Genomic DNA, 27,877 nt, shown 5'->3' with positions numbered 1-27,877 from the left:
ATCGATCGATTGATCAGTTCGACTTCGGACGTATAATATATCTGTCTTTCTTTCATTTTCACAGACAAATAAAAAAAAGCGATGCGTAATGACAATGATATGATATGATATGATATCCACTTATCCAAGATTCAGAATAGAATAGAGTATAATATAGTAGCCAAGGTATAGTCAGTCCTCGACCATGCCATGAGACAAATAATAAACGAGAAAGGAAAAAAAAAATGGAATGGGAACAAGATGTATTGGGTAGGAAGAAGGGTGACTGAGTGAGTGCGTGTGTGTGAGGTGTATGAAGATCGACATGAGCATGAGCCTAACCCGGTCTGTTCCGATATCAACATCATTTCTTTGCTTCTCTCGCATCTTCATCCCGTCCCGTCCTATCGTCATCATCATGAAATCCCCAACGGGGGTACCATCCCCTGGTCCTCCTTCAGATCCCCTCCAATCCGGTAGGATACTTTGAATCGGATCTTGACCGAGTTTCCCTTACCCGCGTCAACACCATCGATGAACATCTCCTGCCGGATCCCGTGCTGTTGCAGCGGCGCGATATCCCGTCCAGACTGCGGCCGTAGTTGAAGAGTGTATGCCTGTGCCAGATAACTAGTTAGCACCTTGTCATTCTCCTGTGGAACATTACAATTGAAACGACATATTGCGAGAGACATCAAGAATTGATATGAGAAAAAAAGGTCATCACTCTGACGCGCAAAAACAGATTATGTAAAATAGACATACCCGCTCAACAGCAACCTGAAAATGCAATTCCGTCAAATCTTTGCTGGTACTGTTGGAGAACAGGACAACCACATGAATCTGCCGGGCTTGGCCGGGATTTCTCCGAGCCGCAAAATCGATCACCAGCGACGAATTCAACACTCTGATCTTGTTCGTGCTGGGCAGCGTGCCCTCTGGGAGTGCAGACGTGAAGGTCCACTCTTCATCACCACCAGAGTTGGCTTCCTTCTGACCAGCTGCAGACGAAGATGAAACACCCCCTGCTAAATCCAGCAGCGAGGATGATGCCTGGTTTTGTTGTTGGTTTGTGGTAGGCGCCGGTGCCACAGCAGGGGATGAAGCCCGCGGGCTGGCCGAGACCAGAGATGCGAACGGATCGACCGGCGGTGGAGACGTTGTTTGTTTTGGTGCTTGTGAGACAGAGGGAGCTGGTGTCGCAGACTGCGAGGGGGGTTGGGATGATGTTAGAGATGAGAGAATATCATAGTTCGGACGAAAAGCTCCACCAGCCTGAGCCTGCACTGATGGCGTGGCTGCAGAAGTGGTTGCCGGTTTGTCCTGAAAAGAGAGGCCGAGAAGATCGTTTTCCAACGAGCTCGTGCCCTGCGCATCACCGTTGGGGCTGGGCTCCGGGTCGAAATCGATCAGGGAAAACTCATTGTTGGCGTTCTTCGAAACCCCCGTGGTCGTTCCTAGTGTGCCCTTGGGGATCTTCGATGCTCCCTCCAGGTCACCCTTCTTCACTAACTTGTACCGCTCAATCGTCCGACGAATACTGTCGTTAATCTGTTTAAGCTTCTCGACTGCCTCCGTGTCATCCGACTCTTCGTCGATCATCTTCTGAATCTTTGGATAGGCGCTCTGGAGTGCATTCGCCAGCTCCTAGATATAGGTAAGTTCAGTAACGACCAGGGAAAGAAACTTCTCTTCTTCCGCACCTCAAATACATCGCCCTCAGCAATTTTATCACCCGGCTGGAGACTCTGCAGCATCTCCTCCAGAATCTTGGCCTTTTGCTGGACGTAGGAAACTTCCTCGGCAGCTTTAGCCCGGTAATCGGTTTTATTTCTGGTATCATATCCGGCCATCACCTTCATCAGTCGATTTGCCTCCTGCAGGTCCTGCGGCGTGCCTCTCCGAATCAGCTCCTGCAGCTTAGCAGACTGCGCCACCCGCTCCTCCTCTTCCATCTCTTCTGCCGATCGCAGCGTCTAAAGCATGGTTAGTCCGTATTCGACCATGAATCGGAGAGAAGCCTCGCATACATCGCTCGGGTTCAGCACCGCCGCATCTTCGCGCCGGATTTCGGGGAAGGTGTAACCCTTGTAGAGAAGAAGACGGTGCATATCCCGAATATGCCCCAGATCCTCTTTGTACCGCGACGTCTGACATATTGTCTGGCGCCATTCCTCAATTGATTCTAGAATCCGATGTTGTACCCGCGACGGGCGCAACGGCGGCCGCTCGGGAAACCGTCGTACCAGCTCATTCAGAAATTCCTTGGTGCTTATCTGCAGATGGAAGGGGTATCCGCAGTTTTTCACACAAATATCAAGGAGCTGCCTGACCATCAGCGCCGCCTGCGTCCTCAACCATGAACCACCCAAACACATACCGCTAGCGCCAGGAGGGCGACATTCTGGTTGCGAGAATTGATCAGATGCACAATCGTGAGGGCAGCTTCGCGGGGACTGGCGCCACGTCAATAGTTGTTCAGCGGTGGTAGTAGGGCAGGAAAGACGGCGACTCTTCACTCACGCATTGCCCTTCTTCGAGTTTATCAGATCTGCGACTTCGAGGTTCAGGGCAAGGTTGGGCTCGTAGTTGGCAGGGTCGCAAGCATTGTCTGTTGCAGTCGTCAGCCGTCTAAGAATATAATTCCAACCTTTTCGAACTATGGCAAGGGGGCATACGTATTGCTCGCTGCAGTGGTGATAGTGACGGGTCAGCATAGGCACCAAAGCGGTCCCTAGCTGCCATGCGTGCCGATGTAGCCTCCAGGGTGGCAGAGAAAGGGGGAAGGACGAGAGGATTCCGAGATCAAAATGGCTGACAGCCGTAGGACCGAGTATTGGGAGGGTTATTGAATTAGGACGCGCAGCTGAGGAGTGCTTGATAATGACGGTCCGTACTGTACCTTTGGGCCGGTTGACGAAGCCAGCCTGCGGACCCGCCTGAAACGTGCGGCAACAAACCGCCCTCATATGTAATCCGTCCATTTTTGCTAGCTATCCGCTTTATACCCCACGACGGTCGAAACAGGAAGAGAGTTTTTTTTTCCCCCTCTCTTCCTTTTAGAATCTTTCTAGGACTAATATTTCCTACTGCGCCACTTCGCGACGAAGAATGGTGCGACACAAGAAGGACAATTTCTCTCGGGGGAAGAAGCCCTCTGCTCCCCGCCACCGCCCCGAACCCCGCCGTATCGACGATAATGAGGCAACGACCGGCGACTCAAAACCGCCATTCAAGGCCGCCTGCTGGGATCTGGGTCACTGCGACCCGAAGAGGTGCTCTGGGAAGAGGTTGATGCAATTCGGTTTGATGAGAGAGCTTCCGATTGGTCACAAATACCCTGGCGTGGTTATCTCGTAGGTTCAAATTTTATCTACAACATGTACCTTTGCTTTATTTTTTACCTTCAGCTAGATGAGATCTCGCTCATACGGTTATCGCCTCAGCCCCAATGCAAAGCGGATATTGTCCCCAGCCGATCGGGATCTTCTCGAACAATATGGAGCCGCGGTTGTGGAATGTTCCTGGGTCCGGGTGCAGGAGGTACCATGGTCTCGAATTGGCGGAAAGTGTGAGAGATTATGTATGTCTTCTCCCTGTGGAATTATGGTATCGGGATCAATGTTTCTTTTTGCTGAGTCTGAGCTCAGTGCCCTATCTCATCGCTGCGAATTCGGTCAACTACGGTCGTCCCTGGCGACTGAACTGCGTCGAAGCCCTGGCGGCATGCTTCTACATTTGCGGACACGAAGATTGGGCGGTGGAAGTACTCAAGCACTTCTCCTATGGAAATGCATTCCTGGAAATTAACGCGCAGTTGCTGAAACGCTATGCAGCATGCTCGAATGAAGAGGAGATCAAGAAGGCAGAAGAAGATTGGTTGGCAAAGATCGAGCGCGAATATGCCGAAAGCCGGGCAGAACGTGATGCTGGCGGCGCAGATGATATGTGGACGCGCGGAAACACGAACAGAAGAGAAAGAGTGGATTCTGATGATGGTGATGATGAAGAAAACGGCGATAAAGGCGAAAACGAGACAGGAGAGGACGAGGACGAGGACGAAGAAGAAAAGGACCCTTACGCGATTTCAGACGACACCGACGACGAGGAAGAAATGGCCGAAATCCGACGCAAGATCCTCAATTCCAAAGCCTTTCAGAACCCGTCTCAGCCAGACAAACCTCAACCGGAAAGGATTGCCCGACCGGAACCGTTGCCCGTGGATTCCGATGCCGAGTCAGGAACTGCTGGGAGCGAAGAAGATGATGAATTTGATAAAATCATCAATGCGACACCGGTGACGGATCGAACGGGGATTATTGCCAAGCAGCAGCGGAAAGGCAAGGACACCATCACAGCTTCATTTTCCCGAACTGTGATCTCCGCGCCCAAGAAGGGGTAAATTGTATAGAGAGCGATCATGAGTTTCTCATACCACACACACAGTGCAGCTATCGACCCGGTCGACTCTGGTTAAGGCGTCAAACACGGGCGGGCGAATGGACAGCAGCTGTGGGATGCCGTCGTCTTCCCTGAAGCAGCATTTCCTTGTAAAGGTCTGCTGAAAAGCATCGCCAAAGATTTTACGTGGCAAGCGCGCTGTATTTGCTGCAGAGGCTATCACCTCGCTTTCCTCTTCATAGGATTGGATACATACGGCCTACCTTTCACCGTAACAGAACTGTTCGCATGGGGATGGCAAGCTCATCTCATAGAATGCCAGCCGTCACAGACACAAAATACTGGAGTCCTTTCTACAGCCTACAAGCTAGTTATAGACCATATCTCTTACGTATATGGCGCTGATTGGTAAAATTGGCCGAGCCATCTACCTGTGCATGCGGAGATAACTAGTTGGGACGACGTCTTCGTTCCCTTTTGTACTGTATTATACTGTATACTGTACGCATCTAGCCAAGCAAGGCAGTTAGAAAGAATTCTTCTTTGGAACAAAAATCACCATGCCAGCCAAACTGTACGAATAGCCAGCCTACTACAAGCAATAAATAAAATAGGATGAAATAAAATGAAATACTTAAAAGCACGACTTAGATTAACCTGATATTTATTCCCTCACATATGTTCTTTTATCATACTTTATTTTTCCCTATTAGGGAAAAAAAAAGAAAAAGGCAGTAAGCAGGTATTGACCATTTGACCATGGACAAAAAAGGAAATGGTGTTTTTTAATAGTGAGAGTTATCTATCCATTTACCTAAGTCATCTAGTGTCGTTTAACTAATAGGGGAAGAATAAGTACATACATACCAAAGCATAGCACAGCATCATATAGCATAGTCTACAACTTGAGAACTGCGATGCATTCATTGATTACCTGAATCGCTCGCTACCATATCTGAACTAGATGAGCTAGCTAGCTAGATAGATATAGACATTATAATGCGTTTGACATCTTATATACCTAATGTATGTACCGGAAAACTTTAACAACGTGCAGGAAAATCAAGAAATGCCAGGCAGAACATTTTATACACACAAAGCAAGACTCCATCCACATCTGATCTATGGGAGGGGGAAAAGCATTATCTATGAAAATTCGTACTATGAAGCTGCGTACTTGCTCTTCTTCCTGATCAGAGGACCATACTTGTAAAAGACGAACGGGATCGGGACGAGTATCGCGCTGAGCGAGCCGAGAATCGTCAAGGTGTACGCCACCCCCATGTTCTTGTAGAACGGAATTGAGAACTCGATCATAGCCCCCGAGGCGACGTACCGGATCAGCGTGACGCTGGCAAGCGCGCTGGCTGCATAGATCTCGTAGCTGTCGATGAGGTACTGATACGAACTCATGAAGACGCAGATGATACCGAACCCAAACAGTACGGATGCCAGCAGAGGCGACCAGAGTGAGATCGACGGCCGCGCCGTCCAGCCCATCCAGAAGAGCGAGATCGGGATGGCGGGCGCCCCGAACATGGCCCAATAGAGACGGGACTCCGGTGCGACACGATCGTGACCTTGGGCCTGTGCGCGCGCAATGTCACGCTGCCGCAAGCGTGTGTTGACAGGAATCAGGCCAGCGCTCAAAACGATGCCGACTGCGATCCCAAGGAAGCAGAGTCCCGTCTTCCCCTGAGACAGCTGGTAGGTGTCGGTGTAGATATAGGTGTACCCGGTCAAGAAAGTGAACAGAACGATGTAGATGACGGTCAGATACAAGGCGAAGAGCATGATGATAACTTCTCGAGCCGTCATGAGAAATGGACGGTAGAGGGAGCGGATCAGACGCCAAATCAGAGGGATCTTCCGAACTTCGATCGCCCCACGATATCGCTTGTCGCCAGTCAATCGTCGGAGATGTTCTGCTTTCCACTTGAGCAAGATGGGACCGTATGTTTCGGGTTGGAAGAGCACCACGATGGCTAACACAAGCCCCGAGAAGATGAGCGAAACCCACTCGACCCAGCGCCAACTGAGGACGCCGGTTTGGCCGATCCACGAACCTGCCACTGGCCCGAGGAGCGGACCCAAGAAGGAAGCACAGGCGAACATGGGAAAGGCGTAGACACGCTCTGCTGGCGTCCAGAGATCGGACAGTGAGCCACCAGCACAGACGAGCGGAGTCGCGCCGAACATGCCTGCAAAGAAGCGGCATACGAGCAACGTGCCGAAGTGTTGCGCCAAACCTGCGCCCATGAGGAACAGCATATAAAAAACCAGAGTTGCAATGTAGATTGGATTCCGGCCGACCGTCTCGGAGAAAGGGCCGCTTATCAAGGCCCCTACTCCAAAACCGATCAAAAATATCCCTACAAGACGTCAAGTTAGTTAGAATTCGGTATACGGAGGGAATAGAGACGCAGCTAGACACAGGTCCACGTACCAGTCGACAAAGATGCGGCGACATCGCTCACTCCAAACGCCTCAGATATCTTCGGTATGGCCGCTGAATCGATGGCCGAAGCCCACCCGACAACACCACCGATCAGAGACAGAACGAACGTTGCCACGGCCCGTCGCGCAAAGCTCCAATTATACGGATCCATTGGGTCTTTGTCGCCTTCATATGACACCACAAAGACCTTGCCCAGTGTCGGTCCGCCTTCCTTGGTGGTCCGATCACGAACTTCGATACCCGTTAGGACCAGTCCCAGCGTGGTGCCCGTGGTATCATGTGTCGTCATGGTGTCCAAGTCGGCACCCGTCACCTCGGGGGTCTCACCGCGCTCAAGGTCCTCTTCCGGAGAGGTAGAAGACGTTCTTTGCACAGCAGCTGCAGCATCCTGGGGCTGTTGCTCTTCTTGTTGCTCCTTCTCACTAACTTCTCCGCTGGTAGATGGCGAAGACTCTGCCGATATGTTGTCGGCCTGTTCGCGGGCCTGACGCCTCTGGCGCCGTAATTCGGCCAGCTTCTCGCCATTGCGTTCCAGCTGAGCTTCCAGTCGCTTTCCAAAGCGCCGGTACTGGAGAAACGATTGCATGGTGTAGATCAGAATGCAGAGGACAAATCACACATCAAGAAAGAGAGGAGATACAAAGCAATTCGTGATTCATGTCATCCATTCCCCATTAATCATTACATACTCATGCAAAAGAAGAAGAAGCAGCGACGAAGAAGGGAACAGAAAAGAAGAAACGAGACACGAAAGGCAAGGTTACAAGATAAGGAGGAAGGAACTGATTCGAAATTGCGCAAACGCCCCACAGCGGATCTGTGGATTTATTTGTTAGTCACGAAGAACTACCAAATGGAGTAGACCGCAAGATTGGAACGGCGGAGAATGTCACGATCATCTACTTGCGTCTCCAAAAAAAAGGGGAAATAGTTCGTTCTGGATTGCTGAGCTCTCCAGCTAGACGGGACTGGTTATCATTCGACAAATTGACCATTATTAATCATTGTTATTCAATTCAACAGCATAGAATGGATCATTGAAGCCCTCAAAAAGAAACGATCCAAAGAGAACCCACTTATGACCTAATCGGACTTCTGTCCGGCCTCCAGGGTGGGCCTTTGGGGGAGGTTAGTGGGATCCTCGCTGTGCAAACTGCGGGAGAGACCCATCTTTCGGAAAGGAATCTGCCGAGATGGTGAAAGCTTAGCCTGTGGATCGTGGTGAGTCCAGTCATGGCTCAGACCGCTCAGTGCTTTTTCTCTCTCTCTGTCAAGATTGAGCGATAGTAATTACGTGACAAAGAAGTTATCATGAATCATTCCTTCATGTAGCAAGCTGTACTTCTGATGATGCCAGTTGAAATTGAACAAATCCACAATGGGGTTGTGGTCTGTTGATAAGTAAGCAAGATTAGTAATTCCGCCCGGAGAACAGTTTGCCCGACTCGGCCGATCCCAATTCGGTTAGTTGCCGAAGATAAGCATTATCCGGTTATCGATGAGAAAAGAAAAATATCCAAAGAATATCAATCTTTTTGATCGAAATTTAACTAACCTACCACGGACCGCTGCATAATTTGACCACCTCGGAAACATTCCATGGAAACCCTGTTTTGCTCGAAGACCTCATATTATCCACCGAATACTCATAAAGCATGAAAACGTTCCAAGGAAACAGCAATGGAGACCCTAGTCATGCCAGCGGGGATAAACCCATGACCCAAGTGCAACCAGAGGGAAAAACAAAAAAAAAAAAACACAAGTAAAGCCAAGCACAATAACAAACATGCATAAAATACAACAAGCTGGTCAATTTCGTCAATGCAATACAACAGACATCGCACACGCCCGCGTCATTGGATCCACGTCACAAATCGTCAATAACCAAAAACCCGCGAATCAATAATCAATATCTCACATTCATCGTCAGAGTCTCAACCAATGATCATGGAAGGGCATAAATATTTACATGACGTAGAGAAGATTGGTATCTGCCATACTCTGTGTTAGTTGCAGCTCAGGCACAGGATTCCACAACAAGGCAATGGTGTTTACCGAGAGGATGGCTGCAACTCAGCTGAGGTTTCTGGCTGTATTTCGTAGCAAGCTCGTCCCGAATGCTGTTCAGCAACTGCACGTAACTCTGTTGAGGATTCTTCTTGAGGGCCGTGATGAACGCCCAAGACATCGCGCCCGTGGCTTCCCCGTTGATGGTGGCATCCTGGCTGGTCTGTTCATCTTTGCTTCCAGACCACATGATCACATCAGCGGGACTCGTCTTGGTCTGCTTGGTCTTCTCGTATGCCGCTTCACCCTTGGTCGCCTTCTTGAGGAATCCCATTGCGGTCGAGACCATGCCGCCCATATCCCCACGTGCGTATGCGGACACGACGCCCAGCAGACCTTGACCCGCCTCCTTGGCCAAGTTTGGTTCCTTGAGGACGCCCTGGGTCGAGTAAATGTAGGGGAGATCCAAAGCTGACCCGGAGTGGCACGAGTCGAAAATGGCAGTCAGTCGAACGCCAGCCTGAAGCGGTTTGACCATGATGCGGTGCATTTCGTCGTCGGTAATGTGGCCTGCGACTCGGAAGTCCACAGGATAGATGACTTCGTCATACCCATCATCCTCATCACCGTCCAAGTCAGGAGTCTGGCCACCATGTCCTATAATCACATCGCATTAGCAGTGCGAGCAAGATCATTCCCCAGAAGCGATCAAGACTCACCTGAGTAGTGGAAGAAGAGAGAGTCGTTGGGCTGAGCGTCCTTCACGAGCCAATGCATGGCGCGGAGGATGTTGGCTTTTGTCGGCTGGCTCATGGGATTTTGCTGGTCGTCGGTGAGGATGACCATGTCCTCTCGAGCGTAGCCAAAGTTCTGGTTCAAATACGACGACATATTCCGAACATCGTTGATGCAGCCCCGCAGCTGCCCTTTTTGGCCAAAGTAGTTGATTCCAATCAGTAGGGCTTTTCTCTTGCCCGTGCAGTTCGAGTACTGGAAATTGTATCCTTGCGGGGCTCCGTTCCCAAACGATACGGGGTGACTAGGCGGGGGAGGAGGGGCGCTGTGGTTCCCTTGGTTATACGAGTTCTGGTACACAGTCGGGAGACCTAGACAGAATTAGAAGAAAGTCTCGACGCATCAGAGCACACGTGTTCTGTAACTGCGACAGACCTGGTTGTCCATTGTACCCCGGTCCTCCGTTGGAATGATGGTGAGAATGGTGAGAATGGGACGGCGGTGGCCCATAGCCAGGCGCGGGGGGAGGGGGAGGGTGGCGCTGAGAGAAACTGAAGTGTTAGCTTTTCCTGTCAAGACCTCCGCAGGCCATAGACAAACGCACATCGTATCCACCTTGGCCATTGTAGGGCTGGGGTGACGGGTTGTGACCGTAGCCGTAAGGATTATTCTGGGGAGGGGGAGGAGAGTGATGGTAATGCTGCTGGCCCTGGCCCGGGTAGCCACCGTAGTTGGGCTGTGGTGGTCTGTCAAAGGTCAGCACGCGAGAAGGGAAATTCAAGTATAATGCAGCAAACTCACGGATACTGCGGCGGCGGAGGGCCGTAGTTTGGCGGATACTGCGGAGGAGGATATGCACCGTACTGCGGCGGGCCAGAGTAGGGAGGATAGTATGACATTCCGGGAGGGTCTATGATCAAAGCAAGAACTGTTCGAGCAAGGAATGAGAAGTGCTGGATGATAAAAGGTCTGATGAACGAAGAACGCGGGGTGAGTTCCGGAACGGCGAGAAGGAATCACTAACCGTTGGTTAGCCTGAGGGAGCACCGTGGAGCGACGATCGAAGGCGGCCACGGCACAGCCTAACTTAATAGTCTACGCAACCAACCCAGCCAGACGGACACGTCTTAAGGCTCTAAGCCCTACCCAGGCATCGATTGCCTGGTGGCGGTTCTGACAGGGCAGCAAGCGATTAGCTTTCCCCAGACCTGCCAATCGTTCAGTTGGGCACCAGCCACAAAACACGTATTATTATCCAAATAGGCAAAGGCTTCCAAGGAGAAAAAAAAATCACTCTTTACAGATCTGTCATGTGAACAGCAGGCAAGATGCAAATGATGGAGAGAGGGGCAGTGTATGCAGAGAAAAATTTCCTCCAAGGATCCAATGGCGACCCCGATGGCTGGGATTTCTTCGAGCAGGAAGAAATGATGAATAATGGAGGTCGAGATCCGACGTTGCAGGAGAAGCGCAGCGGCTCCAAAGACGTTCCTACCCAATTGCCAGCTATGACGACAGACACGTCCATGTCAGCCCTAGCCTGGTAACTTTAGGTAAAGCCGGAGATCACTATTAAATATATTACTACCTACCTAATGCACCGCCATCACACCTATAGATGTGGACAGCCAGCCACAGTGAGATTGTGTTGTCATTTTTTTTTGTTTTTTTTCTTCCCCCGGTCTAAAATCTCATCGGATTCTTTTGGGTTCTTGCGTCTCCGTTCCCAATATTCGGTTTAGTCCAGTGTACCCTACAATAGTAACAAAGGCCATGCTGCGGCCCGTGATCGGACATTTAGCCCGTGGAGACGCTCCCGAGTCCCAGCCCTGCGGTTCCCACAGGTTACAATTAAAATAAATGACGGAGATGACTAAGCTCGAACCTCTCTTCAACATCTCCGATAAACAAGCATATCGACATATAATTGTAGATCCTATGCTCTTCGCTGCCATCTTCCAATGCTATGCCTATAGGCATGCCTGAACGGTTGCCATAAGAATAGTATAGGAGACTCGGTCATTCGTCGCTGCTGACACCTCCAGTTTTCCCGAAAACTGGCATATTATTTTATATCAATTCTTAGGGGTAATTTAGGTTGTCTTCAACCCTAGATAATATATGTCCTTATTTTTTAAAAAAAAAATTAGATAAAGACATTTAGCTTAACTAATTCTAAAATTACTAATAAAAAAAAGAAAATCTCTTTATACCCTTTACATATATTTTTATTCGGATATATTAATAAATAATCCGTGAGTAGGTAGAAGGTAGTGTAAGTCTATTATATTCTTCTCACATATAAAGGATAATTTTACAGTATTGTATGCATAGAGAATTTGATTTCTCTGTAATGATAGTTATTATAAGGTGTCATTTTAATTAACTCTTATAATATAAAAGTGGTGGAGAAATAATAAGAATTATATGTACTGTAAAGTTTCAAAAAAAAAAAAAAGCAATAGACACAAACTTTATGCAGTGTTTAACTGTTTTCCAGGACGTTATTCAATCGAGTGATAGATAATAGACCACAAACGCTGTTGAATCCTCAGTGCAATATTAATTCTCCTCTTGAAGCTGCGGCAAAAAGCTGCTAGGAATGAAAAAAGGGTAAAAAAAAAGTATGTCGTGTTAAGGTAGATAACTTGGTGGACAGAACAATATAAGTGTCAAGAGTCAGCCTAGGCAGATAATGGAAAATAATAATATGAATGACTCTTTTCTACAGTAGATCTGAAGTTATTTATATATAGCAGCAGGGCAACCAGAGAATTGGTTACCCCTCTGCGGTGCAATGATTCGCGTCTGTCGATTATTGCCACTGAGCAATTTCTTTCTTTTTCCTTTTTTTTTTTCCCATTTTCTTTTTCTTTTCTTCTCTCTCATTTTCACTTACTTAAATACGAGCAACGATATCTTTTGGTTGTTCAGAAACGACATTTTATATTTCTGGCTCTAGTCGTATAACACAATTATTTTGCATTGCGAACCACTCCCTACAGTGCGAGCAGGGAAGAGCAGAGCAGATTACTTTTCGTAGACCTTTGCCATTTTTGTTTCTATCCTTCCTCTCTTCTGTCTACCGTCTGGGAGCGCCCCGGCCCCGACCGCGGAGAGCCTTCTGGGCGGCGCCCGGAGGGAGACCGCGTTGAGGAGCTTGTGGTTGCTGGGACTCTTCGTTCTCTGTTGAGAATACCTCGGTTAGTAAAGGCAAAAGGAAAAAAAAAAGAGAGAGAGAAGGAAAAGGAGATGGATAGCATACTTATCGTCTCGTCGACACTCAGAATCAAGCAGGCAGCCTCGACCGCAGCTTGGATAGCATTGACCTTGACAAGACTGGGTTCCCAAACGAACGCTTCCATGTTGTCACGGATGCCCTCGTGGTCAAAGTCCACACCAGCCCACACATTGCCCTTGCGGTGCTCAGTGCGCAGTCGGTTGAGGATGTCGGTAGCGTCAAATCCTGCGTTGTCGCACAGCTGACGGGGGATCACTTCCAACGCCTTGGCAAAAGCTTTGACAATGGCTTGCTCCTTATGCGGCACATTGCGATCCGCAAACCCGTGAAGATAGCTCGACAATTCCATCTCGCAAGCTCCGCCACCAGCCACGATGGTCGGATTGCGGATCGCACGCTTGACAATCATAATGGCATCGTGCAAACTTCGCTCCACTTCCGCAATGAACTGTTCTGCTCCGCCACGAAGGACGAGGGTACATGTCTTCGCGCCAGGGCAGTCCGAGAAGAGATTGAAACGCTCACCACCAATCTGGCGCTCCTCGAAGTAACCACAGGTTCCCAAGTGACGTTCCTGGATGTCGGAGCAGGTGGACTGGGTCGACGCACCGGTCGCTTGACAAACACGTTCCATATCTTCTGAGGCGACCCGACCAGCACAGAAAATGTCACGGTCCGCAAAGTACCTTTAGACAGTTAGCCCATGCTGAAATGTCTCTTCCACACAAGAAACATACTGTGTAGCCAAGTCTCCAATAGGCAGTTTGCTCAGCACCACCTTAGCGCCAGTTCTGTAAATGGCCTCCAGCTTGTTGTAAATGATCTGCCATTCTGCGTCCACGATGGCCTGGTATTCCGACACCTGGTCGACTCGAACCTCCGCATTGTCCTTCTCGGCCTTCAGCTCTAGCTCCACATTCAAGCAAACGATCTTCGGGTTCTTGAACGACTTGGGTTGCTGTTCGAAACCGGCGTAAGAGAAGGTCTTCTTGAAGGCAACACCGTTCACGAAGAGCGAATCCTGGAGAGCACCACCGTTGACTTTCTTGATGCCAATAAGTTTTTCGTTCAAGTCATCCTGATCAAGAGATAATACGGCATCCACGACCACTTTCATTTGTCAGCGTTTGTCTTTCCTCGCAAACTGATTGCAGTGGGTGTCACTTACTCTTCGTGAAGAAATCTTTATTCCTCTTGATCAGCTTGCTATTCATCGCCGTACCAGCCAACCGTCTTAGAGTTTCAATCTTCTTTTCTTCGCTGCCCGCCGCCTCCATCATGTCGACCGCGATTTCTTTGATTTTGTTGACAGCCATGGCGCTCGCCCTCCGCAGACCCTTGATGATTGTCTGTGCACTGACTCCTTGTTCGACATGATCGCGGACCTCTTTCAGAATCTCTCCGGCAAGGACAACCACAGAGGTTGTCCCATCACCAACTTCTGCATCTTGGGAGCGCGCAATATCGACGAGGATCCGAGCGGCGGGGTGGACAATGTCGAGTAGCTGAATTCGAAGATAATCAGCATCGATGAGCTCACTAGACTGACGACAATCCGTAGAGAAAATACCTTCATTACAGTCGCCCCATCGTTTGTGATCGTTTGCTTGCCGTTGCTGTCAACGAGAAGCAGATCCCCGCCATACGGACCGAGCGTGCCCTTGATCGTAGACTGCACTGCAACACAAGCGTTGATGTTGGAGATAAGCTGACCCTTTCCCTGCGAAGCATCCGTCCCTATACATCACACAACATCAGCAAGACTCGCATGGTCCAAAGTGGCTGGATGCCGCACGAACCCTCCTTCAGCACGATGATCGTGGGTGCTTGGCCGGAGAAGGCCATGGTTGTGGGAAGAAGAAATTAGTCGAGTTTCGGAGTCGAAAAAGGTAGCAAAGAGACGAGGATTTTGAACAAGAGCAACCAACAAAGACGCCCGCCCTGGAGAGTCGGTTGTTCAGGCTTGAGGAATCGCGGGGCTTGTCTCGACAGCTCGTTCTCGACCAAAATTTCCCTGGAGCTCCCGCGCTGGCTGTCGGCAAGCAAAGGCACACAGCGCCAGCCAATCAGGATTGACGCCGCCATACCCCTCAACATCTACCAGCAAACACATTGTATACACCTGTGGTTTCTTATGCAATACCCTAATTCATGACAATTTATACAGAGTACTAGGGATTAATATAAGGTTCTACTGAGACATGAAATATATGTATATATATACATGCAAATGGAGCATGAGAACTATACAGCGCATAGCCCTGATTGCATCATTCCCCAAACGCCTTCCTTTTTAATTAAAATCCAACTCATCGTCCGATCGATCGACATATCTGGATAGCATTTCTTGATCATGCTGAGTTTCGCTCAGCTGAGGATTCACCAGGCCTAGTGTTTCCCGTCGTAGCGCGTCGGAGTCAGACTCGTCGTTCACCATCACTTGATAATCGTTGGGTGCATGTCCTCGTAACTCCTCGTCAAATGGCACATGGGATAGTCCATGAGATTGATGTTCATATGGGTCTGCCATGGTTTGGTGATGTTGGAATCGCGGGAGATGCGGGTTAATATCAATGATCTGCGGGTCAAGAGGCATATTGGCGTAGTCGGTCATGCAGTCTTCCGGTGCCTGCACCCCTGGCTGATGGGTTTGCGTAAACGGACTTTGGTGTGGATGCGGAGCATCCGTCATCAAGTGATCATTCGTGGTGACCACGCCGTTCGAGGCTGCTATATCAAGGCCATTGTTATTGTTATTGTTATTATTCTCCTTGGTCTTGGACGGCTCCTCGGCCTTAGTGCCGTTCACAGCAGGAGCCTTGGCAGTCTCTCTGCATTGGGGGCAGTCCCGGATGACCCGACTCACGGTCTCCTTGATCCTCACCCAATGATACTTGACCGCAATCGTGGCAGTGGTCTTGTTGATCCCGCCATGCTGCTGACAATGGACCCGGCGAGCAATCTCATACTGCTGCTGGGGATCCGAGATGACCTCTTTATCCTTCAGCATCAGCTTCTCGGGTTCTCCATTTTCGCCTCCAACGAGCTTGTAGTGCGTCGCAGCACTTCTCAGCCGACTCTTCTCGGCCCTATCAGCCCCTCGAGGGTACTTGGAATGCTTGAGATAGTATCTGATCTTATCAAAACGCTCCTGGGTCACGGAATCCTCACCTTCCGGCCCCAAGTCTCGACCGTAGATGATGGCATCGACCAGTTGGCCTGGATAAGAGCGCAGATTCCCACAGCCTGGGACCTTGCCGATACGCTTGAACCCCAGGGCATCCCAGATGCGGCATGACGCTACGTTAGTCTCATACACCATATTGAATACTGAATAAGTGTAGCCCTGCAAGTTGTGTTAAGAGTGATGTCTGAAAACCAGGAAGGAAGAGACAAAAACAGCACTGACCAGCTTGGGCGCCCATTCGAGATACCCTTCTCCCATCAGCCTCCCCACGCCTTTGTTTCGGGAAGCGTCGGTGACGAGGAAGGTGCCATTACAGACATGACTGCTCCGCCCTGGATAGTTGGGCCTGATGTTAAAACTGCCCAGGCATGTCTTGGACCAGTCTGTCCCATTTTTCTCCATGGCCTTCACGTCCTCCGCGCTCTTGATATCCCCCAGAAGCATGATGGCGCCGAAGTTGGAGAACCAATACGGCCCAAACTGTTCGACGGGAATGGGGTCAATCATGGGATAGGTATCTCCTTTCTCGATCTCCTTGTTCAGCTGGTCTGAGAGGTAGCTCAGCAGGGACCGAGGCACATCGTCTGCGGACGAAAAGGGCACGAGCGTCGCGACGGTGACCCGGTCCCTGAGGGTGACCTGCCGCGGAGTGATGCTCGCCGGCAGCTCCTTCGTCGGGCTTGGAATCACAGGAGCCGTAGGGTCTTCAAGGGTGGCGGGCATCCTGCCCTGTCCTGCCCTCACCCGCCTCGCGGGTCACGGGACTGCTTGGCGTATTAGTCCAACATCCTAAGACCGTCCTATGTGCAGAACGTGCGTAGTAGCAATAGCGCATATATAGGGATCATGTATAGGGATCCATTGTGGAGGGCAGAGCCGCAAAAACGGAAGCTCGACTACGGCCGTGGAGGGGCTCTGGGATGGCATGGTGATGGCAGAGACTTTACCAGGAGGATGTTGCGTTGTGCTGGAGACACTAAGGCCAACTTTCGAGGCGACGAGGATCCCTGGCCAGTCCAACAGCCGTCTGGGATAGACGCAAAGCACTTCAAGGACCGCTCTGGGTATTCTCGAGACCGGAACAAAGTGAACGCAGCGGAGAAGATGTCGTCCCGGTGGTCGCTGGATGCTGAGTCAGCACGGATCATCATCTCCCCGATTCCGTAAGCCCTTATGTCATCAGACGGTGAGTGGTTGGCGTTAACCAGGTTATGACGACGTAGGCAGTGTTGCCTGCAGTGGACTTGGGCGAGACATTATCTTAGATAGCTTCCATATCTTGTTCAATGTTCTTAGAGAATTAATACGATTGACTCCTGTCTATATCTGCATATTATCCACGTACACTCATCTATATCCAGACTCGACGCGAGTCAACCAGTGCTGATTGCGGGGCAATATCCATATAAATATATAAATCAACAGCACAATGCCAGCCAGCCGGCCACAATATTATAAAAATACACTCCAGCCCATTGAGATCAACAAAGCAAATCTAAAACAAGCTCTGAAAGAATTGCAGTTAGCAGTCAAACAGGGGACGGAGGTGGTTCGTGCCGGCTGCCCGTCTCCAGTGGACCCTTCCAACTATGGCAGCATCTACAGTGGCACTCCAGGTACAGTACTGTCTGCTTCGCGTCTCGTCTCATGAAAGAACTGTATTCAGAAAACAGGACTTCTAGCCAACAGATACTAAAGATGAGGGCAAAATCAAACTGCTCCAGGCATCGCACTCTCGTTTCTTCGACTGGAACGCCAGAAAGCATCTCTCGCGGACGAGCATCCTCTTCCCGACTTTGCCGGGCTTGCTCGTGAGAGAATAATATCCACGCCCGCAGACCTGAGGCTCCCGCCAGGACGGATGTCACCCATCGGATCGCCCTTGGGTCCAGTCGTCCTGCGAATCCTGGTTGCCTGTGAAGGTCACGGCAAGGCCGCCGACGATGCAGCAGGAGGAAGCCGTTCTATCTCCCCAGACGATATTCGCGCACTCCACGATGCTGTTCAGCGCTCACTCCAGCATGGCCACGTGATTCATTATAGGGACCGCGATATGGGCGGAGACGAAGTCCTCTACGGCCGTGCGGGACTGCTGTGGGCTATCCTGAATATCCGAAACCATGTCTTTGATGCAGATACACGGGCAGCGCTGAGACCCATCTTCGAGGCCGTTCCGAAGCTCGTTGATGCCATTGTCGAGGCGGGCAAAAAGGGGGCACAGGATTTCGTAAAGCAGTATGGTGCAAAAGACGCATTTCCGCTGATGTGGTTATGGATGGAGGATTATTACGGATTGGGGGCGTAAGTTATTCCTGTTCCACCCGTCTCCTAATAGTCATAATTGTCGATATGGATCTCTCCTTGGAATCGTATTGACTGGAAACGGAATACAGTGTTCATGGAATTGGTAAGTAGTAGAAGATCTGGGCCTCAGCCTCTCTTTCACTCCACATTTCATTCACTAACTTCTTTTGATTGACTGTAGCTGGCATTCTCACCGTCCTCCTGGCGTGCGAGCTGGAGGAACTCGAGGATGGCGGCTCCCGGAACTACCTGCCCCTGATAGCAGGGACCATCACCAGCCTCTGCCGGATTTGCATCGCCAATGACGGACACATGCCCACCTCCATCCCCCAACGACCGAGCTCACGATCTTCTCCCCTCGTCCAGATCTGCCATGGGTCCCCAGGGCTGCTGGTGCTACTTGCCACGGCCAGGAGAGACGCGCGTCTCACATCGGCCTACTGGCAGCCCGAATGGGACGAGGCCATCCGTCTAGGAACGGAGAAAGTCTGGCAGGAAGGGCTGCTGGCGAAAGGAGGAAGCCTCTGTCACGGGCTCACCGGGAACGCGTGGCCTCTGCTCATGTTGCATGACTGCTTCGAATACGATGTCGAGGACATGAAGAAGGCCAAACAAGCTTATCTGGACAGAGTATCGGAGCGTGATGAAAGCACTCCCACAGAACAGGAGGATCTGTTATCCAGCGACTACTTCCTCTCCCGAGCCCTGGCATTCATGCTCCTGGCACGAGAAAGCCCTCCCTACAGCACAGCATTGAATTTCAAGACTTCCTCCTATGACTTCCGCATGCCGGACAGACCGTACAGTCTCTATGAAGGCCTGGCGGGCGAACTCTGTGCATGGGCAGAGACATGCGTAGTCATCCAGGCTCGACTGCGCAAGATGGAGCTCGAAGAGGAGAAAGGATCGTCCGCGAAACCCACCCACGAGGATGAAATCTTCGAAGAGTACATGATGCGGCAGCTGGGGTTCCCTGGGCTGGGAGGAAATGGACCCAGCGGGCTCCTTTGAAGCAAGCTGGCATCAGCTGGCTTCAGATGAGGTATTATACAGTACATACATAAAGTCTCCTGGTTCATAACATCGACCTCCTATGGGAAGCAGAAATCCTCTCCTCCTTCTTGCTGTGTTGGTGCGACCGGCCCTGCTGCTGGCCGTCCTTGCGCATCTGACGAACCACGAAGGAGTTGATCTCCTCCTGCGTGAGAGCTTGTGGACGCATCTGGGACCGTGCCGCTTCTTTCCCACCAGTCTGTTGTTGGACTTGGGCCCGCTGCCGCATGGATTTCTCGCGCTGAATTGCCAGACTTGCAAGTTCATGAAACTTCATCCTGTCCGCCGGATTCGACGCATTGAGCCTTCTGTCTTGCATCATCGTTCTGGCCCATTCGTTCCATTCGGGGTGGGCTTCCAATTTGGAGAGGAGGAGGAGGTTGATGTGGAAGTCCGGAACGGCAAATCCGTCGTCAATCGTCGTCAGACCTTCTCGTATGGCTTGAATGAGGGCCATGAACTCCGCCACGCTGTCAAATGAGCTCACGTCTAGGTCGAGGAATTCGCCGAGGTAGCGCATGATCCGGATGTTCTTTTGTGAGTCTTCCATGCTGGATTGCATGGGAGTCGAAAAGGGTGGGTACGTTCAAATTGGCGTAATATTGGATCGTACTGTACCTACGGAATCGAACGGAAGAGAGAAAAGATCTATATATATAAATTGATCAATTTGGCCAAACTCGGAGAGATAATATGATGGCTACGAATATGGAGAGCACATGTCAATTAGGTACGGAGAAAATGATAGGAGGTCTGAGAGGTCGCGGATGCGGAGATTATATCCAGCCGAATACGTTACTCGGGTGGCTGGTAACGTTGTTTACAGGCAGTACCTAAAGTAGCCCTAGCCTTTAGGTAGTGGTGTGATCTGTCCATTTCTGTCATCCCTTGCAAAGAATTGCGCCTTTAGAACCACAGATTTCCCAGTTCCAGGCTAATTAAACCAAGCAGGCATGGGTGATTGATGTGAGACTCAACACTGAGACATTACTGTTGTACTGTGCATTCCATACAATCTTCGGTCCTCTATGGTTACGCTCCAAGTATGGTCAGTGAACGCATTTATCGCTAGTTGAAGAATATCTTTCTATCCAATAGTCCCTTCAAGTGCCCGATGCTGATTTTCTGGACGCTGGCAGTTATCTGTTCCCGAACACTTTGCAATGACTGCCACAAGTGGTCTGAGGGGGATATCATCGGCCATGATCAGTGATCTCCCGACTAAATCAAAATGGGCAGTTCGGCCCCCATACGCCAAGACCATCACGTGGCCTGTGCGGTTGCCAACTATCGCTCCGGAAGTATTCCGCAGTTTCCGCAAGTTGCGGGAAATCGCGAACAGTGGGGTGAAAGAGCGCGATTGGCCAATCTCGAGCCATGAATCACAAGATCATTCAGCCACACGGACGCCTGCAATTGTTTATAAAAGATTGTTACAAGCTTTCCTCAGGACCCTGCTCTAGTCTTCATCCATTGAGGATGGCTGGAAATCAGCGCAAGTCACACTATATAGAGACTGATTGCTAGCGATGTCTGCTTGGAGGGTGCTTCAAATGATCGTTCATCATGGAAGAGATTCCCCCATCATATGAACTTGCCACAGTTCGAGATGCCTGGGCCATCATTGCTCGTTATATCCCTTCTGCCGATCTCTGCGCAGCATCGCTGGTGAGTCGACGATGGCATGAAATCTTTGTCCCGTTCCTCTGGGGTAACCCAGCATCCCATTTTGGAACGGACAATGATGCGGTATATGGTGAGACAATCCAACATGTCTCGACTCTCTAGAGGCTGACCATAAATGAGTCGCTCTCACGCGGTTCAGGCGAACGCTGAAACGAGCCCGACTGGAAGTCCGCATGCTCACTCATACTCTCCATCTTCCTCCGGCCCTGTCGGAGATCTATGGTGGTCCTCGACCGGAATGGCTGAGGGACATTCTGGACTACCTGCCATGTCTACAGTCGTTGATAGTCTCGGGGCTGCCGTTCTTTGACCACAACGCTACCATGGCTCTCAAGAGTCTCTTGAATCAGGGGACGATCCAAGAATACCAGCCGTACAATCTCCGCTTGCTTCTGGCAGAAAGAGAGCCGAATACCACGTCTATTGGAATCGCTCATGCGCTCTCACGGTTCCCACTATTGATCTATCTCGATCTGTCATACACGTCCTCTGCAAGAGATCGTATGGTCTTGTCCATGTTATCCGAGCTGCGTGAGCTTCAGGTTCTGAAGCTTCGAGGGATTGGTCTCAAGGACGCAGATGCCGAATTTCTGGCCAACGCAATCGGGACACGGGTACGCTTCTTGGATCTGCGCAATAACTTACTTACAGATATGGCCGTCAGATCTTTGCTGCAGGCTTGTTTTGTGCCGCCAGGAACGTTACTGAGCCAGGGGCGCGGCTATACTGCGGACATTCTGCGACGACCGGATCTGGATGAGAAATTCCTAGAATTACTCACTCATCCTCTGACAGGCCGTTCGCTGTTGGAGAACTTGCCTCATGTTGGAATAACTCACCTGTATATTTCCGACAACAAACTGACCGTCGAAGGTGTCGCCAGTCTGTTGGCTTCCAAAAGGCTGCACTTGCTCGATGCGGGGACGGTTGATACAGCCAAATCCTTGAGAAAAGGCCAGCATGCCTTGTCACCCGATGGCCAGGCAAATGGCGCGGGGATATTCCCGGGGGCAGAGAAGTTGGTACCCATTCTAGGCACCTCCGCCAAGGACAATCTTACCTATCTCAGGGTCCATCACGCAGTGGTTACTAAAGATGCGCCAACCAAGGAGAATAATATACCGTTGAACGACCTCCTTCCTGAACTCCCGGGAGACATGGAGCGATTGCAGCTTGAAAACACTCAGCCGTATTCGGAGCTCGATCCTGCGAACGAGATATTTGAGTTGCCGTCAGAGAGTGAGCCCAGATTTGAACTTGCAGATACTTCAGTGTCACGATCTAATGCCGCCTCTGCTCCTCCACCTGCCGCAAGAGACATCAGGTGTATCTATGAGGATGAGCCACTGCCGGTGGGACGAGGCCCAGCTTTCGCACCTGAGGTGGCAGACAGCAACCACTTCCCAGATGATGAGGCTGCCATGTCAAATGCTAGGAGAACAGGGCTATTGCAATCACAGCCAGGCCGAGCAGAGACATCTGCTCCGTCCTTTGTTGATGACTCTAAGCTATCTGAGAACGTGGAAGAGAACAGTCTTCCAGCCTCCGTATCAACCCCCCGGGCCAAGAAGATACAAGACTTGTTGGCGAAGAGACCTAAAAACAAAGTCCTCCCACTTCGACATAGAGATGCGGCATACCCGTATCTTCACCCTTCTCATATTCCTCATGTGGAAACGTTAGTTCTTACGGATGTCCCGTCGCATGTCCCAGCTGATTCCCCAATTATCTCATCCCTGATCCGCTTCATAACTGCCTGCTCAGATGAAGTGCTGTTGGCCAGTCTGCAAGCCAGAGCAGACTACTCTCTCCCCCCTGGTCGAGATCGAATGAGGGCCGAACAGCAGCATGCGAAGTCTCTCTTCGCTCTTGAACGGCTTGTCCTCGAAATCACGCCTGTGGTCAAGAAGAGCGAGCCGACAAAGCTCAGTTCCTGGAAATCACAATATTACGAACATGTGGCATCGAAGTCTGCAACCGGGGACTACGATTCCGAGCGGCTATGGTCGGCAGCCATGGATGACTTTAGTTTCTTTGGGAATGAGGAATGCGGCGTACCCGACGATGATATGGACAAAAATTTCCCCATGGCATTCCTTAATGAGAAGGTGCTTCTGATGCCCGAAGATAATGAATCTACGCACTCGGGACTATCAGAGCTGGAGGCCCCCCTGTCCCCCAACCTGAGACAACCGAGTCCTCATCTTCCCCTGCACGCGCGTCGATCCCGACCCAGTTCCATCCATTTGTCGCCGAGAGCAGCGAGCCCCGGGCTTGCTCAATCTTCGCCGTCGCCTTGGTCGACGAATCATGTGAGCGGTAACGCGGATCAACCAGCTGTCCCGGAGGCGCCTGAAGTTGACCTGGTGGCGACGTTGGCAGCGTTTCGACGCACGAAGAAAGCAGAGTTCGAGGAGCTGGTGCGAATGGATCTGGAACGGAGGATTGCCGCCACTCAAGCAGCATCACCATCCTCATCATCCCTATCATCGTCCTCGGAACAAGTCAGGTCCTCACTTCAGCCACCAAGAGGAGACTTTGTCCCTCCTTCTTCTCCCTCGATACCCTTGTACGTAGAAGGGCATTGGAAAGGCGAGGTGAAAGTGGTTCGGAATGCCGTCCTCAAGGGCAGAAGTGGCGTTGTAGATCTGTTCGGAAACTACTTTGAGAAAGGGTTTCTCTATCCGTGACGACGACCTCTTGACTTCGCAGGTTATCTATTTCCGTAATGTAACGGAGGCCTGGCCTGGTCTGGCATAGGTAGGTAGATAGTTTAAATTTCTGGTACATACATCCTTTTTCTCATGCAGTATGCTCTCTTTTTCCACACCCTAGCTAGTAAGAAAAATTGAACACCCGCACCCGAAAATGGAAGACCTCGCGATTCATTACGAGGAATTTTTTTCTCATCTCTATTTTTTGTTTCATTGCAAATCCTGGCCTAGCCGTGTTCAGCCACCATTGGTTTTGTCGCCACGAAAATGGAGAGATGTTGGTGAACGGAAAAAAACATAGTTTCAGATCAGATCAGGGAACACTCACATACATGCCCTTCCTTTCCAGGCAGCATGCTATGTGGAAGTTTCCTCTTTATCTTTTTTATTTTCCCCCATTCCCGATTTTGCTCTTCATCTGATAACCCGACATCTCCCAGAAAAAGAACCCATCATTGAAGAAAAAAGAATCCTCACAGCAACCCAAGCACAGATTAAAACGAAAGAAAGGGGTTTAGTTTATGGTAGACACCCTCTCTCCTTTAAGCCGTCTTGGCGGCCTGCTGGGGGTTCAGCTTCTTGCCATCCTTGTTGTACCTGATACGGGGCGGCGGAGCACGGTTACGGCGACCCTCCCGGGAGCGGACACTATGAAAAGAAAAGAAAAAAATCCGTCAGCGTTTCACTGTCTCCGAACAGCAGGAATCCCCGACTCCTTCGCCGGTCACTGGTAATTTCTCAAGGAGTATAGGAGCCAATTCGTACCGGACAATCTTGCCGTGGATAGCGCAGGAGACGCAGTACTGCAGCTTCAGGTACATCTTGGGGACGGCGTAGTCGGTGAAGACGGAGGCATCAGAGATATCACCTGGAAAAGAACAATCTCGCATTAGCCCCAGTCCGTTTATTCCCGTTTGTTCCTAACGCTCCCATCACAACTGAGAGACGCCTGATCCCCCTGAATCAATCTTTCGGAATGTAGCGGTAAGACATACGGATGGCAGCGGACTCGACCATGTTGCGGATGGTGAATCTCTTGATGGCCTTGTCCTTGGGCGTGCATCGCGCGCAGTTGGAGCAACGGATCGGCTTGACATGGCCGCGGCCCTTCTTGTTACGTCCGCTGTAGAAAACACATCACGGTCAGCGTGGATTTTGCTTTATTTCTTTGCTGGTGCGCACGATCATCTTTGGAATGTAGCAAACGTATATCGACTAATCGCTCCGCGGAGGAAACGATCCCGGGGATTGCGGAGAGCAGCAATTCACAGGAAAAGGTTGTCTTACTTGTTCGCCCTCTTCTTGACCATTTTGACGGTTTTTCTTCTGCGACCGGGAAGTCTCTGGAAAGAGGTTGTCGCGTCCTCCCAAGGCTGTCGATGTCGGTGTTGGGTGGTCGTCGGTCGAAGGCTCGCCGGGACTCGTGATGTGGTCTGGTCGGTGTGTGGGCGCAAGCCCTAGACCTTAAGCGAGGCCAGCCGCCAGTCACGGGACGGTTCCGCAGGGAGCATTCCTGCCTGAGGCAGAAAGGCATCAACTCTCACATGCTGCTGTCAGGTGCTGCGGAAACTCAGCCTGGTCCGGCATAGCGTCGTCCAACTACGGTTCTCTACGGCGGCTGATTCCTAACAATGACTAACATACCCCGTTCCGTCCCACCCAGGGTTCCGGCTTCCCAGGGACTGTTTATCCCGCCTCCCGCCTACCGCTACCACTCCTTCAAACCCAGTCGCCCAACATCCCTCGCTGAAGCCCCTGGCTCGTGCTTTGTGACGCCCGCCAGGTCCGTTTCATTTCCATCCCCATTCGATCTCTCTTCCTTTGTAACTGATGTCGTCCTCTGGTGGCACGTATCGGGCCTCTACTCCCACTCCCAGCAACAAGACCATTGGGCGAGGCAAGATGCCGGATTTCGACTACAACCATTCCTCTTCTCACATCCCGCGTCCCAAGTCGGAAGCCTCTCATTTGCAAACTGATGCTGCCAGTGCTGCGAGCCGACAAAGGCAGAATCAATCGAAGCGAGATGAGGTAAAATTTATCTTCGATAAGACGAAGCTGCCCTCTCTTCGTCTGATGGTTATATCCATCTCGTCATTGGTCGCCAGCTAATCTTTTCTTTTTCGACAACCAGGCCATTAGGAGAAAAATGGAGGCGGATCTCAGCAAGAAGAGACATTCTGTCCAACGGCCGCGACACACTCGGAAAGCGCCTCCCGGGACAGTGCTGGCTTTGAAACCCAGCCAGGCTCTCCAGATCAAGCCCAACACGACCGTCGCAGAGGCGGCTCAATTGATGGCTGCCAAAAGGGAGGACTGCGTACTGGTAACTGATGAGGATGACCGCATTTCCGGTATCTTCACCGCCAAGGACCTGGCGTTTCGAGTTGTGGGAGCCGGTCTCAAGGCTCGCGAAGTGACTGTTGCCGAAATCATGACCAGGAACCCTCTGTGTGCTCGGACGGACACTAGTGCTACTGATGCGCTCGACCTGATGGTCAGGAAAGGTTTCCGACACCTTCCCGTCATGGATGAAAACCAGGATATCTCGGGAGTTCTGGATATCACCAAATGCTTCTACGACGCCATGGAGAAGCTGGAACGGGCATACAGCTCGTCCCGGAAGTTATACGATGCTTTGGAAGGTGTACAGTCTGAACTCGGAGGGAACCAGCCCCAGCAAATCATTCAGTATGTGGAGGCTCTGCGCCAGAAAATGGCGGGGCCGACTCTGGAGTCTGTCTTGGATGGCCTGCCTCCGGTTACGGTGTCAGTTCGCACCTCGGTTAAGGACGCGGCTGCGTTGATGAAGGAGCACCACACCACTGCTGTGCTCGTCCAGGATCAGGGCTCGATTACCGGCATTTTTACTAGCAAGGATGTGGTTTTGCGGGTCATCGCTCCCGGCCTGGATCCCGCAACCTGCAGCGTCGTCCGCGTGATGACTCCTCACCCTGATTTTGCTCCAACTGACATGAGCATCCAGGCTGCTCTTCGCAAGATGCATGGTGAGCGCAACTCTTCTTGTGGAGAAGGCCCCTTGCTGATGTAATGGAACAGATGGCCATTATCTCAACCTGCCTGTCATGAACGAGGCTGGTGAAATCGTCGGCATGGTTGATGTGCTCAAACTCACCTATGCTACTCTCGAGCAGGTCTGTATTGCTCTCTGGAAGACGGATGGTCGTAATCGCTGATGGTTGCATCCTACTACAGATTAATTCCATGAACTCTCACGATGATGAGGGCCCTGCGTGGAACAAGTTTTGGCTTTCGATGGATCATGAATCCGATTCGATAGTCTCTGGCAGCCATCGCCCGCACACTCCTCATCACTCCGCCCTCAGCCCCGACCCCTCGAAGCAAGGTTTCGGAGGGGACAGCGTCCTTCCAAATGAGTCTGCCTCCCATCTCGGGGATGAATCCCACTCCGAGTTGCTGGAAAGCCATCTCCACGAAGAAAACAATCCATTCCCCTTCAAGTTCAAGGCTCCTAGCGGCCGCGTTCACAGAGTGAACGTGATTCCTTCTGGGGGCATCGCAGAGCTCGTCGCCAGCGTCTCGGCTAAACTTGGACCGGAAGTTGAGGCTGTTGGCGGAGAGCCGACCATTGAGGACGGCAAGCTCAGCAGCACCGGCTATGCTCTCAGTTATCTGGACAATGAAGGTGACACGGTCTCTATCACGACTGATCAAGATCTGGCAGATGCCGTCAGCCAGGCGAGGAGGCGGAACCATGACAAGGTCGACCTGTTCGTTCATGACCCGGCTCATCCCCCAATCCCGCCCACGGCTGAGCCGCAGCCTGCCCCGGCCAAAACATCCACTCCTCCCGAGTCTGAGGTGAGGGAGAGGATTCATACGGCCGTTGACGACCAGGAGGCCGAAGAATACCCCAGAGCGCCCAAAGAGAGAAGTCCAATCGTCACTCACCATCCACAACAAGAACAGCTTATTGCAGGCATACCGAATGAGCTTTTGCTCCCTGGTGCCATCGTGACCCTGGCGGCAGTTATTGTTGGAGTCTTTATCCTCGGCCGTGCCAGCGGCAGGTGATCTCCGCTGATTCGTGGTTCTCCAAACGTTGTAAATCAGGACGTGGTATTTCCCGT

General features: G+C 51.1%; 12 protein-coding genes across 12 annotated transcripts; 5 read left to right on the top strand and 7 right to left on the bottom strand.

The window, feature by feature from the left end:
* Positions 1-395: 395 nt before the first annotated feature.
* VTN77DRAFT_1277 (uncharacterized protein) lies at positions 396-2,724 on the bottom strand (the record flags this gene model as incomplete). Its single annotated transcript, XM_069416990.1, has 7 exons — positions 396-596; positions 745-1,626; positions 1,683-1,955; positions 2,010-2,303; positions 2,360-2,435; positions 2,503-2,590; positions 2,658-2,724. 7 exons carry the CDS (start codon positions 2,722-2,724, stop codon positions 396-398), a joined length of 1,881 nt encoding a protein of 626 aa, XP_069280231.1.
* Positions 2,725-3,090: 366 nt separating this feature from the next.
* On the top strand, positions 3,091-4,381 carry VTN77DRAFT_1276 (uncharacterized protein; the record flags this gene model as incomplete). Its single annotated transcript, XM_069416989.1, has 3 exons — positions 3,091-3,335; positions 3,426-3,562; positions 3,630-4,381. 3 exons carry the CDS (start codon positions 3,091-3,093, stop codon positions 4,379-4,381), a joined length of 1,134 nt encoding a protein of 377 aa, XP_069280230.1.
* A 1,160-nt stretch (positions 4,382-5,541) lies between these two features.
* Positions 5,542-7,424, bottom strand: VTN77DRAFT_1275 (uncharacterized protein; the record flags this gene model as incomplete). The annotated part of the gene is made up of 2 exons (XM_069416988.1): positions 5,542-6,752; positions 6,827-7,424. The coding sequence occupies 2 exons, from the start codon at positions 7,422-7,424 to the stop codon at positions 5,542-5,544; spliced, it is 1,809 nt and encodes a 602-aa protein (XP_069280229.1).
* A 1,379-nt stretch (positions 7,425-8,803) lies between these two features.
* VTN77DRAFT_1274 (uncharacterized protein) lies at positions 8,804-10,479 on the bottom strand (the record flags this gene model as incomplete). The annotated part of the gene is made up of 6 exons (XM_069416987.1): positions 8,804-8,829; positions 8,894-9,502; positions 9,565-9,951; positions 10,016-10,121; positions 10,185-10,326; positions 10,382-10,479. The coding sequence occupies 6 exons, from the start codon at positions 10,477-10,479 to the stop codon at positions 8,804-8,806; spliced, it is 1,368 nt and encodes a 455-aa protein (XP_069280228.1).
* Positions 10,480-12,662: 2,183 nt separating this feature from the next.
* VTN77DRAFT_1273 (uncharacterized protein) lies at positions 12,663-14,666 on the bottom strand (the record flags this gene model as incomplete). Its single annotated transcript, XM_069416986.1, has 6 exons — positions 12,663-12,766; positions 12,846-13,507; positions 13,559-13,931; positions 13,990-14,326; positions 14,392-14,558; positions 14,621-14,666. 6 exons carry the CDS (start codon positions 14,664-14,666, stop codon positions 12,663-12,665), a joined length of 1,689 nt encoding a protein of 562 aa, XP_069280227.1.
* Positions 14,667-15,114: 448 nt separating this feature from the next.
* VTN77DRAFT_1272 (uncharacterized protein) lies at positions 15,115-16,731 on the bottom strand (the record flags this gene model as incomplete). Its single annotated transcript, XM_069416985.1, has 2 exons — positions 15,115-16,167; positions 16,231-16,731. The coding sequence occupies 2 exons, from the start codon at positions 16,729-16,731 to the stop codon at positions 15,115-15,117; spliced, it is 1,554 nt and encodes a 517-aa protein (XP_069280226.1).
* A 706-nt stretch (positions 16,732-17,437) lies between these two features.
* On the top strand, positions 17,438-19,323 carry VTN77DRAFT_1271 (uncharacterized protein; the record flags this gene model as incomplete). The annotated part of the gene is made up of 4 exons (XM_069416984.1): positions 17,438-17,624; positions 17,733-18,309; positions 18,402-18,415; positions 18,494-19,323. 4 exons carry the CDS (start codon positions 17,438-17,440, stop codon positions 19,321-19,323), a joined length of 1,608 nt encoding a protein of 535 aa, XP_069280225.1.
* Positions 19,324-19,387: 64 nt separating this feature from the next.
* On the bottom strand, positions 19,388-19,915 carry VTN77DRAFT_1270 (uncharacterized protein; the record flags this gene model as incomplete). Its single annotated transcript, XM_069416983.1, has 1 exon — positions 19,388-19,915. The coding sequence occupies one exon, from the start codon at positions 19,913-19,915 to the stop codon at positions 19,388-19,390; it is 528 nt and encodes a 175-aa protein (XP_069280224.1).
* A 495-nt stretch (positions 19,916-20,410) lies between these two features.
* Positions 20,411-20,828, top strand: VTN77DRAFT_1269 (uncharacterized protein; the record flags this gene model as incomplete). Its single annotated transcript, XM_069416981.1, has 2 exons — positions 20,411-20,413; positions 20,505-20,828. 2 exons carry the CDS (start codon positions 20,411-20,413, stop codon positions 20,826-20,828), a joined length of 327 nt encoding a protein of 108 aa, XP_069280223.1.
* A 103-nt stretch (positions 20,829-20,931) lies between these two features.
* Positions 20,932-23,741, top strand: VTN77DRAFT_1268 (uncharacterized protein; the record flags this gene model as incomplete). The annotated part of the gene is made up of 2 exons (XM_069416980.1): positions 20,932-21,121; positions 21,172-23,741. The coding sequence occupies 2 exons, from the start codon at positions 20,932-20,934 to the stop codon at positions 23,739-23,741; spliced, it is 2,760 nt and encodes a 919-aa protein (XP_069280222.1).
* Positions 23,742-24,307: 566 nt separating this feature from the next.
* On the bottom strand, positions 24,308-25,075 carry VTN77DRAFT_1267 (40S ribosomal protein eS26; the record flags this gene model as incomplete). Its single annotated transcript, XM_069416979.1, has 4 exons — positions 24,308-24,413; positions 24,531-24,633; positions 24,761-24,888; positions 25,053-25,075. 4 exons carry the CDS (start codon positions 25,073-25,075, stop codon positions 24,308-24,310), a joined length of 360 nt encoding a protein of 119 aa, XP_069280221.1.
* A 520-nt stretch (positions 25,076-25,595) lies between these two features.
* VTN77DRAFT_1266 (uncharacterized protein) lies at positions 25,596-27,821 on the top strand (the record flags this gene model as incomplete). The annotated part of the gene is made up of 4 exons (XM_069416978.1): positions 25,596-25,796; positions 25,900-26,773; positions 26,826-26,920; positions 26,982-27,821. The coding sequence occupies 4 exons, from the start codon at positions 25,596-25,598 to the stop codon at positions 27,819-27,821; spliced, it is 2,010 nt and encodes a 669-aa protein (XP_069280220.1).
* Between the last annotated feature and the right edge of the window lie 56 nt (positions 27,822-27,877).

The sequence above is a fragment of the Rasamsonia byssochlamydoides genome, assembly GCF_041956645.1.
Source record: "Rasamsonia byssochlamydoides strain NRRL 3658 unplaced genomic scaffold VTN77scaffold_12, whole genome shotgun sequence".
NCBI classification, from domain to species: domain Eukaryota; kingdom Fungi; phylum Ascomycota; class Eurotiomycetes; order Eurotiales; family Trichocomaceae; genus Rasamsonia; species Rasamsonia byssochlamydoides.
Note: the sequence above shows the minus strand (reverse complement) of the source record. Positions and strands in the feature narration are given on the sequence as shown.